The 17215-nt window shown below is 36.9% G+C and overlaps 1 protein-coding gene across 8 annotated transcripts in view; it reads right to left on the reverse strand.

Annotated features, from left to right (window-relative positions):
* Positions 1–425: 425 nt before the first annotated feature.
* The window catches only part of aralar1 (calcium-binding mitochondrial carrier protein aralar1), a 115480-nt gene continuing 98690 nt past the window's right edge, over positions 426–17215 (reverse strand). For 7 of the 8 annotated variants that reach the window (XM_087346765.1, XM_022083630.2, XM_022083628.2 and 4 more), the window contains 5 exons: positions 16859–16999; positions 15503–15697; positions 15182–15284; positions 5816–5906; positions 426–4757 (listed from right to left, as the gene is read on the reverse strand). In XM_087346765.1, coding sequence (XP_087202891.1) covers positions 4589–4757; positions 5816–5906; positions 15182–15284; positions 15503–15697; positions 16859–16999 — 699 coding nt within the window. In that variant the 3' untranslated portion in view covers positions 426–4588. Of the gene's footprint in view, positions 4758–5815; positions 5907–13077; positions 13156–15181; positions 15285–15502; positions 15698–16858; positions 17000–17215 lie in introns of those variants that run through there. The other variant, XM_022083635.2, reaches the window with a different exon arrangement.

The following is a 17215-nucleotide window of genomic DNA, read 5'->3' on the forward strand; positions in this document are numbered from 1 at the left end:
GCCATCTTTACCTTCAGAACACGTTAGAAATGAGGTCCTCGTGGCAGTGAAGATATCTTATGGTAGTTTTCAAGGTCACATTACATTTCATAACAATCACATGAACTGTATACAATTTCTGCTTCTGAAAATTTTGGAGTTTCCTTTCTTCATACTTTCAGCAACATTCAACAACACAGAAACTGCCTAACCCCTGAATTTGAGCTAATACTTAGAATTAGGTTCTCAAATCTGAGTAATCTTTCGGTTTACATTAATTCACACTTATTTTCCAGGGTAAATTTAATTTAAGCTTGAATTAATGTAAACCCAGCTTTATTTGTATTTACTGTCAATTATAGCAATCATTAAAGAAATAAATATACACAGTTTGTTTAGTAAGGAACCAAATTATTGCTACAGTATCATAAAAATCACAGATTCAGTATGGTTTAAAAATAACAAATTAACAATTTATTAATAATTTAACACGTGATAAGAGTGGTGACATGTGCACAAATAACACGTCAGTCTTGTACCATCTGTGAAAGGGTTCAACAAATTGCTCGTAGCTAATACAACATTAACAGACCCTCAAGATGGAATCTGACGTGTCATGTTATTTGTACAATCAAAATGTTCCCTTGTATGTCTTCAAATTCAATGTTAAATTCTTGCTAATATTAGTTTTTTAACTACTCATTACATAATTTTGAACCATATGAACAAATTACATAAATATAGCTACTGCATTAAAAGCAAATTCTAAAAGAATTCAAAACTACACCAGTGTCAAAAATTTCTCAAATTCTCATATGAAGCTTGAAATGGAATTTTAGGACGCCTGACTTTATTCAAAGCTGTGTAATATTAAACGATAAAAAATATTAAAACTGTACCAAGAAGGTACAATATATATGAAATGCATAGAAACAGTAAGAAATATTAGCCTACATCAAAATATGAAGGCTTTATTTACATACTTGTGTAAAAACTGATTACGACAAAAACAAACTCTTTAAAATGTATGTCGTCAGGTAAGGTATACTCGTAGTCTCTGTAAAAAATCATAGCCTATGATACAAAATAAATGTATCTTAATATATATAGTTCAGCACATTTTATTAAAAAATGTGTAGTCTGAAGAAGGTCTTTTAACATCCATAAATTACTCAGCGAAATCCTACAAGAAAAGGGTAACTGAGGTAAATAAAGAATGCACAGAAATCCACCAGCATTTTTGCATATGTAATGGAACAACATACAAAATAATGGAGGTTAGTACAAATATAAAACAAATACTTCAAAATTTCCATTTCAAGATTCAAGTGTATTTGTATTGGAGCAATTCCAAACATCGGGCTTCAGTAACTCATCACATCAACGGCTAGATATGTTACCACAGACCATCCGCTCATCTGAGTCCGAATGGAGAACAAAAATTTCTCTGCGTCTGAACATTAAGAAACAGACCCAAGACGCTTGGATCATTTCATGTGTCGAGAACAATCCAAATGTAGAAGTTGTTAAAAAAATCAAAACCACTTTTTGGGTTCAGCTATATGAAATCTAAAAACATGAAATTTGGTTTAAATTTACAACCATTCACACACGCATACACGTGACAGTCACAGCATCCAAACTGAGCATTTAAATGGAATTTCAAAATTAATTATTTGTTCACAGGCACAAAAGAGGTGAACTACGTCAATGAATATCAAGCACTTTAACATTCACAAGGCAACAGACGTCTCGAACCAACTGATCTGTCATCTTATTCCCAGGACTAATGATTATAAGTCATGATGTGGGCAACACCATGCTAAATTAATTTCTTTTCCAATTCCTACTCCAGTGAGATCTCAGAGAATCATTTTTAGATTTGGTCAAGAAAGTAGTGCAGTGGCCAGCGAACACGTGGTGTCCCCTAGACAAACACTGAACAATCAACAAATAAGCTCAGATAATTGCCCTTCCAGAAACTAAACTAATTTCAATATGTCAGTGTGTAACGGAACAGTGGTCAGAGAGATAATGAAAAGATGACGATAACAAATATGGGCAAAGAAATAACTCATGAAGTGACTCATTCCTGTAAATTTATTTATTTATAGTTTATTTAATTTATTTATAGTTTATTTAACGACGCTTTAATAGTAGCTCAGACTATATGGCATCGGATGAGAGGATGATAGTGAAGGAACACGTTTCAAAAGTAAAACATTAAATTATAAAATGAATTAATGTACATGGCATATCAACTAATGGATTAAGTTTATGTAATCATCTTGTTTAAGGTTACATCAGAAATCAGAGGTCAACATCTCACCTCTCAAATTCACACTAATTTTGAAGGGCCTGTAAAATTCTAAATATTTTTCATGAATAATGAACATATCAGAGCTTCTGAACATGATGCAATTGACCTGAAAAATACCAACCCAGTTACGATTCCCAATATTCACAGACGTAACACACTGATATGGCAGTTTATCCCAGTTTGCTATTCCAAAATAAATTCCTGAAATTAATCCAATATCAAATATTGTAATAAATATAGTAGAATATATTTATACAAGTTTCTAGCACCAAGATCTCATGAATCATCATTCATCATATTTTATGTTTTTAAACTTCAGCACCACACAAATGAAACAATAACTAATCACTTTTAACCCCCCACCCCGCCCCCAGTTCCTCAAAAGGCTCTTAAAACAAATAAATATCCTTTGAACAGTGTAGGGAAAATAATGCATACAACAGTCTCTCTTTGGTTCATGCCTCTCACATACAGAGCATTCAATAAAACTGAATATAATATTCTACAAGTTGTCTTTCCTTCTAAACAGACACTTCTTTGCGACAAATCATTGTACTGTCTAATAAGTTATAACACCGGATCACCACAACCGAAAATTCAGCTGACAGCGGCGAGTAATTACTTTTGTAATTCAGATTTTTGCACGAATACTTCACAAAAATATATGGTTAAAGGGACAACAAAAACTACGTTACATTGAAATTCACCAAAGTGAAAAACATTTTACACGAACTTACAAAAAGTAACAAGGGAAATAATTTATGGTACATGAAATTATTTGGATAGATGATATTGTAAATTATAAGGTAAAACAAAAAAAATTAAATACAGATGATAACAAAGATACCCTGTTCTCTATTTCACTTATATTTTTAAACTTTTAATTACAGTTTCTTTCTCTGCTCATTGTACCCACTGTCTTCTATGCAACTTGAATATATTATTATTTCTTGTTCTATGGCTCTCCGGTCCGTATTCGGTCCATGGCCTCCTCAATTCTCCTCTTCCGTTCGGTCCTCTGTTAGGTCCGTCTGTCCGAGGCTTTGATCGAGGTTTCGAAACATCTTCCTTTTTACGGTGCAAGGTTGTTAGCCTTGCGACCAACCCCCAACCTGGAGAACCTGGGTACCTGTCTTAGTCTGACCTCTCCCCCTCGACCAATCTGGCTACGGAGGCCCTATCAGTAGCTACGCTACCGCCAGCATAGCTCTTGGGATCACTGAGGTACTCAAGCCCCACCATCACAACAAGGTTCAGGTACTGTTAACTTTTAAATAAATGAACTACCATGATAAGCTGCATTCTGAGTTATGCCGGCCCATAGTGCCATACCAGTACATACAAAAATAAAGGATTTAATACTACTCATGAACTGGATCCGTGTCTACGCAGAACATCTGAAGGTGCACTCCATTGATCGCATTACTCCAAATCCCAGACGAAAAATTCCTTGTCTGGTTTTGTGAAGAATAAAGCTGATTCTCTATCTGAGACAGTGGGTCACAATTAACCTCTTCAGTTTCAGATACAACAATTTGTGTGGAAAAAATTCCATCCTTTATAACTCTAACACGAGTGGAAATGTTACTTTTCTTCGGACACTACAGGAGGAGATGAATGTCCGCTGACAACTGGGCATTAGAAGTAATAAATACAAATACCACCAATCCAGTACGAGGTCCACAATCATTTGTCCTCTGTTATGTTTAACATACTGAAATCATTATTTGTTTGCCATCAGCTGAGAGATCCAGATCAGTGCCCTGAACTCCTTCCAGTAGTGTGAGAGGCACAGAAGTAGACACTGCCCACCTGTTATGATTTTGTAAACATCTGCTTCGATATAATCTCTTTTGTTAGGCTGACAGTCCATCCACGCGAAGAAAAATAAAATTGTTGTGTAGACAGAACGTCAACCGAACAATCCAACGCACAACACGACGCACCCCCTTACAAAAATAATCTATATTCACTCTATATATACTTGCACAACATGCATTTTCCTGTTTAAGAATTAAATGAAACTCCCTTCAAGACAGCATTTTTTTAATCTCAAAAAATTACTCATTTAATAAATGTAATAGTTGGGTATTTAATCATGATCATTGGTTTAAATCAATGAATTCTTAGTACTTCGCCTCGATTAAAAATACATTGTCGGTAATTTACCAGGGAAAAAAACCCACGGCTTTCTATCAGCTTACTGGTTTGTCACCTTCCATAGACCAATGTATGCTAGACGGTGCGTATCTGAGTTCCGGCTCGCGCGTCGTTGTTTCTTTCTTACTTTTACGATGATGCTACCTGGAACTTTGGTAAACACAGTCCAAACTTCGATTCAATGCCAGCAAAGATAGGTAGCGCCACTTGATAGCCACCGATGTGGTCTGGATTCGTTGATTTCATCTCTTCAGCCACACCTGTAGATGGGACATTCAGTTCAGAACCAGAAGGACGCCTGAAATGTTTGGAGAAATGTAATGATTATAGCTTCTACAATTCAAATGCAATACAGTAGGAGAAATAATTACAACCTTTCCGGGCACAACATATCTCAGCCAAACAAATATTTTGGAAATGAACAAGCCTATGACGCTGTAAGAATCGCACTGTAATACCTACTTGTATAATTTCAATTTTGTTCTTAATGTATGTCGGGGTGACAATAATTTCATTACCTACTTTCTCTCACTTCCGATATGTACGTAAATTTAATCAAAATTAAAAGAACTGGAAAATCAGAAAAATTATGTAAGAGTGGTACAAACACATATGAAGCGAGAGCTGAAAAAGGAACGTTGTTAATCGATCCATAAAGTTTGTGCTTTTTGGGTATAGAGGTACAGTCAACATTTACCTTTGGCAACAGCTTGAAATATTTACATGCCATACAGTAACATCTTCCACGTCTTTTTGAACATTCACTACCTACGTACTACTGGCAATGTTCATGTACACATACACCTATTAAATTTCACCATAGACCAAGCCCATATTTAACTACAGGTTTATGACATGTCTGTCAAATTTAAAACAACAGTTACTGCAGCCAAAAATTAATTAACCTTCCAAAAGTTAATACAATAAATAATTTTAAAATTACATATAAAAGAACAATGACATGCCCTAAATTTAAGGAATAAATAAAGGATCGTAACAGATTCTAAAAAGAATCAAGATTCATAGCATTTAAATGAAAATGAGGAGCTGCAATGATCCACGTCACCTCTAATATTTATAAATAAAATTGCATCCAATAATGAATAATAATTTCTTCCAAGAGGCATAACTGTTCAGCAGAATTACAGGTATGATGTGAAGTTCAGATTCCTCACGGTTGTCTTCGACTTTACAAGTTGCATGGGAAAGTTATCATTAACTACAGGTAGCATTTGCATTATATTTTCCACTTGAACTTAATTCCCATAAACTCTTTCTCGCATCAAGATATATTTATCCATCACGTACTGTGTCTAAACATGCATCCAAATCTGCAAGTGATGAAATAATACTCACGTCCCTCCAAAGTCGATGAAGAACAACCTCTGGAGGATTTCATATGTCAGTAGGGTCACCCCAAACTGCGGTGATGATCTGAACACTCGAGCTGCGGCAAGAACAGTTAACTTTATAAAAAATAATTAACAAAAAAAGAGAATACGAACAGTTTTCTTTTTCAAGATATTAATAAAAATAATGCATTTTCACACAACAAGGTCATTTAATAAAACATTAGATAGAAAGCCAAAAACTGCATATGTAGCATATAAATAATCGATATAAACACAAAGGGAACAAAAAATGAAATATTTCTGTGTACTAAGAACTGCAAGATATTTCAAGTCAAATTAAGTGTGCGTAATTTTACTGGGCCTACAGAAACACAAATGGAAGAAAATCTTTCTTTTAAAATTTCTAAATATTTTTTTTTTTACAAAACTGAAGGCTCCTACTTGCCAGGTGACTGCAAACTTTTCACTCAGGATAAGAACAGAGATTAACTTTGGTTTCCTGAAACTGCAAGAAACCACCACAGGGAGATGTCCGACACTTGGATGGAAAACAGAAGACCTCAACAAAATCTAACGAAAAAATGTTACATGCAAACCAAAGAAAACTATAACAGAATGGTTTTATACTAATTCCATGCAGCAGTCACCTTGTGCCAGATAAAGGTTGCTCAGCTGGTCAAGAAATTATAAACCTTTTATGGAACAATCAGGATTATAAATGTATTCACAAGAGCACCCAACTGAACCAGCTGAATCTATATTTATATTTCTTTAACATACATTTTAATATTATCTCATCAAGGTCATGATCCACTTTTTCGGGAGATCTGATAAAATGCTGCATGCATTTTTCCATCTCTCCTATGCATGCTACTTGTCCTGCCCTCTCATGTTTCTTGATTTGATCACTAATATTATTTTCTGAAAAGCACAATTTAAGAAGCGCCTCTACACAATATTCTCCATCCCCTATTATTTTCTCTTTCTTAGGTCCAAATATTCCACTCAGCTGTTCTCATACACCCTCAGGGTAAGATACAGATTTAATACTCATACAAAACAACAGGTAATAGGGTTACATGTGTCTTAGGTGTCAGCCTATTGCCAAATATTTTTATTCTTCAACATTTGGTAAGACTCAGTTGCAAGGCCTCTACCTACACACAGGCAACACACACAGAAATCCACAGACACATTTCCATCCATGTCTTCAATGGGATCAAACACACAATCCTAGAGCTCCAGTAGCCACGACCCACAACCTAAGACAGCGTGCTCACTGTGATCGTCAAATATGGTTGCATACTAAGGTGTCATTTCCAACAAACACAGAATGGAGGAGGAATGACAATTCATTCCTTCGCCTCATAACGTGAAAGAGTTGTCTCGATGTAGGCTCTGGTGAGTACATGCTATTTTGCTTCTATAATTTACCTTTGAAAGTTTATTAATCTAAAAATAAGTTATGAAGTTTGAAAACAATATGGAACAAAACTGTAGAATCTTTCACCAAACATAAATTCTTATGACCTATTCTTGTGTTTTAGGGTGCACATACTTAAACAAATTATCATTTTAAATTTGATAATTGAATGAACATGTTGGAGGCCTTATTCATTAAAAAGTGGTAAAGAGTTTTAAAATACATAAATTCAGAAAACTCTAATTTCCTATAGACCACACTTAAAACAATTACAAGATCCTCGTTCCGTTAAGTTCATTCATCGAAATAGTGCTGTAGCCAAACAAAAGAGGTCTCTGACATGGATTTCACTGCAGAGTTCTGTTTGAGGTCTTCAGAGGCCTGTAACTGCGACTAGAGGAGAAGTTCTGTTGCTCTCATATATGACACATAAAACACGACAGTCAGTTCCCCTCTCCTACCCGTGATCTTCCAGATATGTTACTCATAAACTTCTGTCTTCCAAGTACTCTTACCACAAACAAGATGACCAACTTGCATATCTGCAAAAAGCCTAAAACCTAATGTGACCGTGTAATCCGAGGCAGACACAGATACCCTACAGCCAGTAACAGCAAGACACGCTTATCTACATAACCTCATTCATTTTGCTACGTGCCCTGGTGACATACAGCAAATAATAATATTCGGCTCCAGAAATATCATCTACCACTTGCCAGAGACAAGAACATTTACAGTCTAGGGTAAATCATAGTGTGAGAACACTAATAGGTAAATTTTGTTAAAATACAGCACACTAATAATAAATTGAATTAAATTGAATTGAATATTCCAAGTTTTATTTCTGGAGCCGTAACTGAGGGAAATTATAAAATATCAGTTTAACACTGCACCTGCTAATTTCTAATGAGTTATGCCAAGAGAATATGAGCCGGGATAGCTCAGTCAGTATAGTGACTAGCTACGGGCTGGACGACCGGGGTTCGATCCCCGACGGGGACAGAGGATTTTTCCTCTAGACTCTGCGTCCAGACCGGCTCTGGGGCCCACCCAGCCTCCTCTACAATGGGTACCGGGGTCCTTTCCCGGGGGTAAAGCCGGCCGGGGCGTGATGCTGACCACTCACCCCATCTAGTGCCGAGGTCAAGGAAGAGAGGAGCTACACCCCCTCTCACCCCAAACGCCTACATGGCGTATAGTGGGACAAACTTTACTTTACTTTACTTATGCTAAGAGAACTTAAAATTTCTACTATGTATCATGTTTTGACTTTACATTACAACAAATGTGTACAAAAATAAAAATGCAACTTACAGATACAGAGTATGAATGTACAGGTCGGCTTCAAAGTGATTCCTAAGGGAATTTAATAACAAATGAAAGACCCAGAGACAAGGTGAAACTCTGAGATTTGATGTGTTCATGGCGATGAAGTTGTTGATTACAGTCTTCTGGGTTTTGTACGTGCTAAACAGTGTTTCAAGTTTATGTATCACATTCACTGTCAGAGCTGAAAATGGAGGCAACATATTCCTACAAAATATTGGTGTACACCCAAAAGATACATGTATATGGCATCATAACCAAGACCACAATCAAAAATACAAAATATGTTTACACGATGAAATTATCGATTCTCAGTAACTTCTTCAAAATTCATAATTCAAAAAAGTAATGAGCTACAGACGGCAATGCCAAGTTTCTCCTATTGACAGGATCAATGAAACTTTCCGCTTCAGCACATTTCCAGAATGGCTTTTTGCCTTCTTAATGGGTACTCTGAATTTATGCTGTCTGTATAAGTGTCAATAAGCAAGATATATTTAATTATTTCTGGTGTATTTAATGACACTGCCAGAAGTTGAGACTATACAGTACTGAATGATTACAATGACAAATACATGGAAAGAATATGGAAGAAAGAACTTGGAGCAGGGACTTTAAATCGCTGCACTAAGGGGCTGCTGTCAGGACATTAGCTCCAGGGTTACTGGCTTAGTGATATGCTAGTGTGACGCACGTGCCAGCAGGGCTGTGCATAAGCACTATCACATGGATAATGAAGGGTAACGCACTATTCTACCATTTGCCTGGAGACAATGAGAGAAAATATTAAAAACATTAGTTACAACAACGAATTTCCAATCCAAGATTTAAACCCAAGACTTCCTGAATCTCAATCAGAAGTGCTAAACACTCATTCATAATGTTCAGTATAAGATGCATCCTCTTTCCCGTCAAGTCACTGTGCGCGGACAGAGCCAAAAACACTGCACAGTGTCACTTTAAAATATTAAACACGACGCTTCCTGGTGGTTGATATGAAAACTGCACAGCGGTAACAAGAAATATTAAGGAGCGATACCTGAAAATTAACTACCAGGCACAACAACTGTATAACCTTATTAAAAGCAAATTTAATAAAAGTTTTATTTCATTTATTCACACAATAGCTTTTAAGAAAAGGAGTGAAATGCTTAAAATACCTCATTTTCATGTAAACTTTAAAGGGTTCTGACGATAGCATGTTACACTAGGGATCCAGATTCCAAAATATTGTGTTCTTTTACATAACAGACATTGAACAAATCCAAGAATTTAGTAATCGCAAACCAAATTATCAATTTGATCACATCCCTTTTCACTCACTGTTCTCCGAGCGTAATTATGTGAGGTGGCAGGTATATACACCAGTCTAGTGCAGCAAAACCATGCAAACACAAGATCACAGTTCTACATCTATACTATATGCATACGGTACTGGTGTACAAGCCTGATTGCTGGTGTAAGTAAGAAACAAGGCTTCAAATTACAGTTTTCTCAGAAATGATGTATAGTGTCTATTTGTCATGATCTCAACTAAAATCACATAAAATGAATTTATTTACAGCGTAAAGTAGGCCTGCGCAACAAATGACCTGCAGGCAGCATGTGGCCTGTGAAAGTGATTTACCTAGCTCATGTAATATTATTTTGTGTGACAGCAGTAATATTACTATACTAGTTAAGTTCATCTGGCGGTTTAATGATCAGTCTGAAATTTGTCGAGAGGACACCCCTGTTTACCTGTGCCTAAAAACAGAAACAAATGCCCCTTCATAACTACATAGTAATTTTTTACAGTGCAAAAATTCCTGCTTCTTGAATTAAATCACGTAGCCCCAGCTCTATAAATGTAAAAGATATGGAGACATATTTTAGCCATTTTGGAATCCGAGGCAGGTCAATATACACCCAGCGAACTTCATTCAGTTCCAACGTGTGATGTCTGTAGTTGAGGCTGCTGTGAATTGCATTCATAACAACGTACTGAAATGCAGAACTTTCCAGGTGTTTCTTCAGTAGAATGATGTTAAATACGGCGATCTAATTCATCACGCACAGGTTCATTGGCTGAGTCTGAGCAGCACTAAGTGTAGTTTGGACACCTACAATTTTTTGTCATCAAGAACCTTTTCCAGAGTTACAGGAAGAAACTTGTAATTATAACTTAATTGGCAGAAAATGGAGCACATGTGAAAGAACTGGGGAGAACAAACAGGGAGAAGAAAGTGGTAGAGAGTCCTTACTAGCAGATTTTGAGAAGAGATGAGATTACTAGGAGATGCATTAGGACAACGAAGTTTCGAGAAATGGAACAATTGGCTGAATAAAATAAAACAGCAATAATAAAGACTGGATATGGGGGATCACTGGTATTTTACAAAGAACTGAAGAGTAGATGAGAAAAGAATTATACGTAGAAGCACGGAAAACAAGATCAACAAATATAAAGACATCAATCACCGACTATTTACAAGAGTAAGTTTAAACTGTTTATCCTTTGAATTATCAAACTATAAAAATTATTTTATTCTTGATAGTTTAACACTTATAGTTTTCCACGTGTAGTGATCAGAAATTATGGTCCCCAGAAAAACACTCTAAAGGGGATCCGCTGTACTCTGCTGAGGTCCAAATACTTTGCTAAACGAGTGGCGGTGATGGCAACAGTTACAGTGATTGTGGTGATACTGACGGTTGTGGTGGTGAACAAGGAGACTGGTGATCATAGCGGTAGGATTGGCAATAACAGTTCTTGAAATTACAAAATCAACTGGTGACACTGACCACTTACCCCTAACTAGTGCCAAGGTCAAAGAATGATTAGGAGCTATACCTTCCCCACCCCCCAAGCGCCTACATGGCGTATAGTGGGACAGCTTTACTGTTACTTTACTGATGATCTGTCAAAAATACACGTTACCAGACAGTCATAAGAAAATCCAAGTTCAGTTTCAGCTTCATTTAAGAGAATGTTTCAGTTAATAAATATGTTTCTTCATGCATCCCCCACCTAAAATATGTCAATCTCAATAGCATGGAATCAGGTTGCTCAGGCCTAATGTCAGATTTTTATGGCTTTGATCTCATTAAAAATGTTAATTACCTACTGTTTTTTTACAGCAATACAGAAGCACCTTATCATTTTGTTACAATTTACTGAACACTGTCAGTAACTCTTACTACATAGCACTGATGGTACGATGATTAATTCATAATGAATTTGAAGGGCTGTGGAAAGAAGCAGTCATGGAATAATTTGAGGTACTGATGAAAATCAATAACATCTCTAGAAGATTTGGACCGAGAACCTCACACATACGAAAGAATGAGTATAGCAGGCAGTATACCAGTACACAGAGGGTAACATCAGCAGATTAGTAACATAATGTACAATAAGGCTAACAAATAAAAGCAGCTGTAAGTGTGATGAAATACTTACGGACAAGGGCGGATCAAACCAGAGGGGGAGAAGTTCCATGGGGGCCCGGGCCCCCGTATCATAAAGAAAGGAAACATGTATTAACACAATACACTTTACAAAGAGGGGGGGGGGGGAGGGGGGACATAAATACAAAAGGAAGAGATTTTAATGAACATCCAAAAGTAAGAAATAAAATATCAACCACAAGAAATAGTTTGTACTACAATTTAAAAAAAAAAATTAATTAGGCATAGTTTACTACAGAAAATGTTTAATTCATCTTGTAATTCTCTTCCTTGCCTATTTTGATAATAGAATCTGAAAAACGTGTCTCACCATACATCTGAGAACAATATAAACATTCTCAGAAATTGTAAATAAAATCTGTAGTAACATAAAAACTTTTCTCTGGAACATTAATTTCTGTATTATTAAGAAACCTGGCATATCTAGTTTCATAGGTTTACTAAACAGCCGTTATATATTCAAAGAAGGAAAACAAATCACCTATAAAGTTCTTCACTCTACAGAATTAAGCTTTCAATTGTGTTATGTAACGCAATAGATTTTCCTAACCTAAATAGGAAAAACTCCGTAAGTTATAGGAGATGATTTACCAAAGGAAAAATTCCCCTGATGTATTTAATCCAATTTACAACATTTCTTACACAACATCACTCCTGAAAATGTTCAAAATTGGTTTCTAGATCCGCCCTTGCAAATTTGAGAGGAACTCTTAACACCTATTACTAAAATAAAACTTTAATCCAATCAGTGCTACCAGATTCTACTACCAATTGCATTTAGAGCCTCTCTATGTTATCGGTCAATATGAAATACAAAACATACTAGTTAACGATTTCGGTAACGAAAGCTGGATTCACATTGAAAGTGCCACATATCCAAGTTTACCGATCATCCACTGTTTGTTTATTCTTTACTCTCTCCCACATAAGGGACCATGTTGTATCACATACTGAAGATCGTAGCCTAATATTTTGGAGAACATTAGGAAGACAAATTATATCACATTAGTGATAATTTGTTAATGCCAAGAAAGTAAAGCGAACATGGATTAATTAAACATCTACGCCAATAATGCGGAGAGTGCTTTATTACAGAGCAAGAATTCACAAACAAACGTAAACACACAGGAAGAATTCTTCAGAAAATCCTGAAATAAAATGTCAGAAGGAAACATGAGCCATAAATATAAATTCTTATGAGTCAGTGTGATGAAAATATGGAGCAAAAGTCTGAGAAACACAGTGATGCAAAATAATGGGGCAGATCAACTAGAAAGAAAACTACTGTAATTTGGGTGTGATAAAAATATAAAAATGATATCTCAAAGAAATAAAATAAATGCATACAAGTGAAAGCCAAATTTCCCTGCACACTGACGTGCAGACGTACCACAATTGCTCAAAGGCAATATTCAGTGTGAATCCACTTTACTCATTACACTTTTTAGAGCAAAATTACTTATAAACCCATGGAAATAAAATCAATCCTTAAATCTACACCTATTGAATGTGTAATAGCATAAAAACCCCCGGCAATCTTATGGAAATAACCCAGATGTGAGAAACAACTGAAAGTTTGACGTATCATTAGAGCAATACCAATACATCGCACAACTAATGTATCTTTAAGGCACTATAGCTACAGAGTTTTCAGCATTTGCAGAACTTTTAGTCATACCCAAAAATAATATGAATATTAATTTTCACTAAAACAAATATTTATAATACATAAATATTTCTATGGTTAGTTTATGTGTAATAAATGTTTGTATATTAGAACCATCAATTGCCTTTCACTGTTAGGTTGTTAGTTATTCTTTATACATAGCACAGCACAAAAAAACTTTTAGTCACCAAAGACTTCTGGTATCCTCCTTCAGTCCCTACAAGCACACACCAATATCTTAAAACAGGAAACGGCCATTTTTATCAGAAACCTTTTTGAATTCAAATAATAGAAGACACCTGTGAAGTATGACAAAACAATGCAAGAGTCTCAAATCCTTGTAAACAGAAAAAACCAAGAGCATAATGTGTGAAGATAATTAAAAATATTAATTTGTTCTAACAATTCAAGGGAGAAAATGTCTCTAATCCAGTGGTCCCCAACCTTTTTGTGCCTATGGGCACATTTGAGAGTTTATGAGATCGTGGCGGACACCAACCAATTAACAAAGCCAAATTTTCTTTTCTTTGGACAAATAGGATATGGACACCAAATAATACGCAAAACAACACGACGTTTAGCGATACAAGAAACCATGCAATCAAAAATACGTAGTTTTATAAGTACAATTATTATTACTCAAGTGGGAAGTTAGTGTGACGTTTGGCGCTGCATTTCATCGGCCAGTTTTTCAAGTTTGGGAGTGTAGGATGAAGTTGCTGCTCGCAAACAATCGTCAAGATCTGTGCTTTGATTTTATAATGTTCGTGGTTGAACGGCCTTCATTATTCAGTATAACTATTTCCGTAACGATGCGGGCACCCAAAAAAAGCCTCGGCGCCTGCGGGCACCGCGTTGGGGACCACTGCTCTAATCCATACAGTCAGCACTGATGTCACTTAGTTGAAGTTCCTTTTTCCCGTCTAACCAAGGATTGCCGGGTCAAACTTCGAAAACTGTCTTGTTAATTGGTGATGTAAGCTACACGGGTATACCACGCAGCCTCTCCTTCCCATAACTTCCCTGCTCCCCTCTACATCCACTGTATAACGTAAACATTCATGAGCATCCTCCAACAAAATCGGCAATTCTTGGTCAGGCAGGATACACCAGGATATAATATGAAACCTGACAAGGTCGTCAACCAAAAACAGGTCCTCTGAAATGACAAAATATCTGAATCTTCAAGGGAAATAATACAGTTAAATACCATAAAGGCATAGCAGTCTCTTACCGATTTTTACTGCGTATCCTACCTAATAATTTTCTAGTCACATACTTAAAAGAGTGATAAACGGACACAAAGAATGTGTAAAGGAGAGCTGTATTTCTCATCACTGAAAGTAAAGAAGCAATATCATTTAATGGAAAACTCTACTTCCAAACACCGAGAAATGCATGGCTCTAAAAGCGATCCAGATGACCTGACACTGCACATTCAAAAATCTCAGCTCAGAACAAATTTTCAGTTGAAAATGTCTGCAACAGACAAAATATTTCAGTCATACCTGTCGCACCCTTCCAGAAGGCTCTAAGCCCTTCCTCCCTGTATATTTTTCCGGCAGCATCGATAACTCCCGAGTATGTCGTCTGTCCTGCTCTTGCTACCACCTGTGGGCATACAACCAGTTCAACCCTCTTAAAACTTATACAATTTCTGTGAACACATCAACATAACGGATAGTACAAAAACGCATAACGCTTGATTTAAAAAACAGTTACATTTGGGGGACGCACCTGCATGTCAGTCTCGTAAATCAGGATTAAGCTGATAGTTTACATCCACGTAATAGCCTCCAAACTCACGAAGCCCTAGTCTAGTAACGTACCTGTAATCGTGTCTTGATGACGTCGGCAGGTGTGACGAGCGATGCGGCAGGAACGCCAGCGATGGCTCCGGCAAACAAAAGTGACAGTGGGTGGTTGTAGCCATTCTCATCTGCTAATTTTACTTTTGTGTGGGCGTACGCTGGGAAGTAGATGGCACTGAACGGAATATCACGAAGAAAACACGCCTTTGCTCCCTGTACACGCAGGTAGAGAGGAAAGTAGAAAATTGGTACAGAACACATACACAAACCAATACCTATCCCATACAAACGTCATAAACCTTGAAAATGAGAATTATTGGTTCACACACTGTTTATGGTTTCCATAAGGTACAAAGAATAGCATTAACATCTTATTCAGCCTAAGAAATGAGTTACATTCTATAGATAATACGAGGCGCGTCCCAAAAGTAAGTTTCCCACTCGTCCCACAGCTAGCAAACCTTATATTGCGCGAAGCGACTGTGCGTACGTGATAGAGCAATGACGTAGCATGGCGCATGCACTAACGGCACTTCCCGCGTTCTCACAGTAGCATCGTTGCAGCTGTTGAAGATGGAGGTTCTTATTCCAGCTCCCGCCAACTGTGAAGTGCGGTCAGTGATAACGCTAGGCCGCACACGGCTCGACGGACAGCGAGTCTCCTGCAGGAGTTCAGCTGGGAGGTGTTTAATCATTCACCCTACAGCCCGGACCTCGCTCCCAGTGATTTCCATCTTTTCCTACACCTCAAGAAATTCCTGTCCGGTCAGCGTCAGCGTTTTGAGAATGACAGAGAGGCGGAGATGGTTGTCACACAGTGGTTCCAATCCCAGGCGGCAGACTTCTACGACACAGGTATTCAAAAGTTGGTCCCACGGTATGACAAATGTCTCAATTCCGGTGGCGAATATGTTGAAAAATAGCTGGACACTTGCTGTATCTGTTGCAATAAATATTTCCATGAAATTGTGTTTTGTTTCTGTAAACGGCCCCAGGGAAACTTACTTTTGGGACGCGCCTCGTAGTAAAATAAATAGCGTGAATCTTTGAAGATTGATGGTAAAAGCTCAAGAGGACGATGTATAACATCCTGGCTGAGAAATCTTAGAGAGTGGTTTGGATGTATATCAATTGAACTGTTTAGAACAGCTGCATCAAAAAATACGAATTGCCTTAATGATATATAACGTACGTTCAGAGACAGCACCTTAAGAAGAAGAAATACATTCCATGCACAACTACCTGTTAATGGCGCCAACTTAGTTTCCATAACTGTATTTTTTATAAATTTACGTTCCGAGTTTTGTTCGAAGGCTGCGACGTCTGAATCTGGGGGCAAGAGACGGATGCACATAACTTCGAGCAGGTTCTTACCTTGTACATTCCAAACAGGCCAAGCTCCTTCACAACACTGAGGGCACTTATTTTTGCTCCACTTGCAATTTCACCCGCTACTTGAAGACGAATCTTAACTATCTCCAATGGATTTGTGAATATAACTTGTGAACCACCAGCCTGCAACCAGCAATTATTTCAGACATTCAAGAAAACTGTTACTGTATATATTTTTTATACACAAGCAGTCCAATTACAGTACATAATTGTCAGACCTTTATTCTATGAAAATGTTAATACCACTAACGGACGCCAGCACAGGTAATTAAGACTGATGTAAGCCAATGGGACAACATGTAGGCTACCAAGTTTAAGCATTATATAAATCTATGGAAT

This window comes from Zootermopsis nevadensis, unplaced genomic scaffold, assembly GCF_977971745.1.
Source record: "Zootermopsis nevadensis isolate Lab colony 2312 unplaced genomic scaffold, Znev_1.0 Znev_ptg000010l, whole genome shotgun sequence".
In the NCBI taxonomy this organism is placed as follows: domain Eukaryota; kingdom Metazoa; phylum Arthropoda; class Insecta; order Blattodea; family Termopsidae; genus Zootermopsis; species Zootermopsis nevadensis.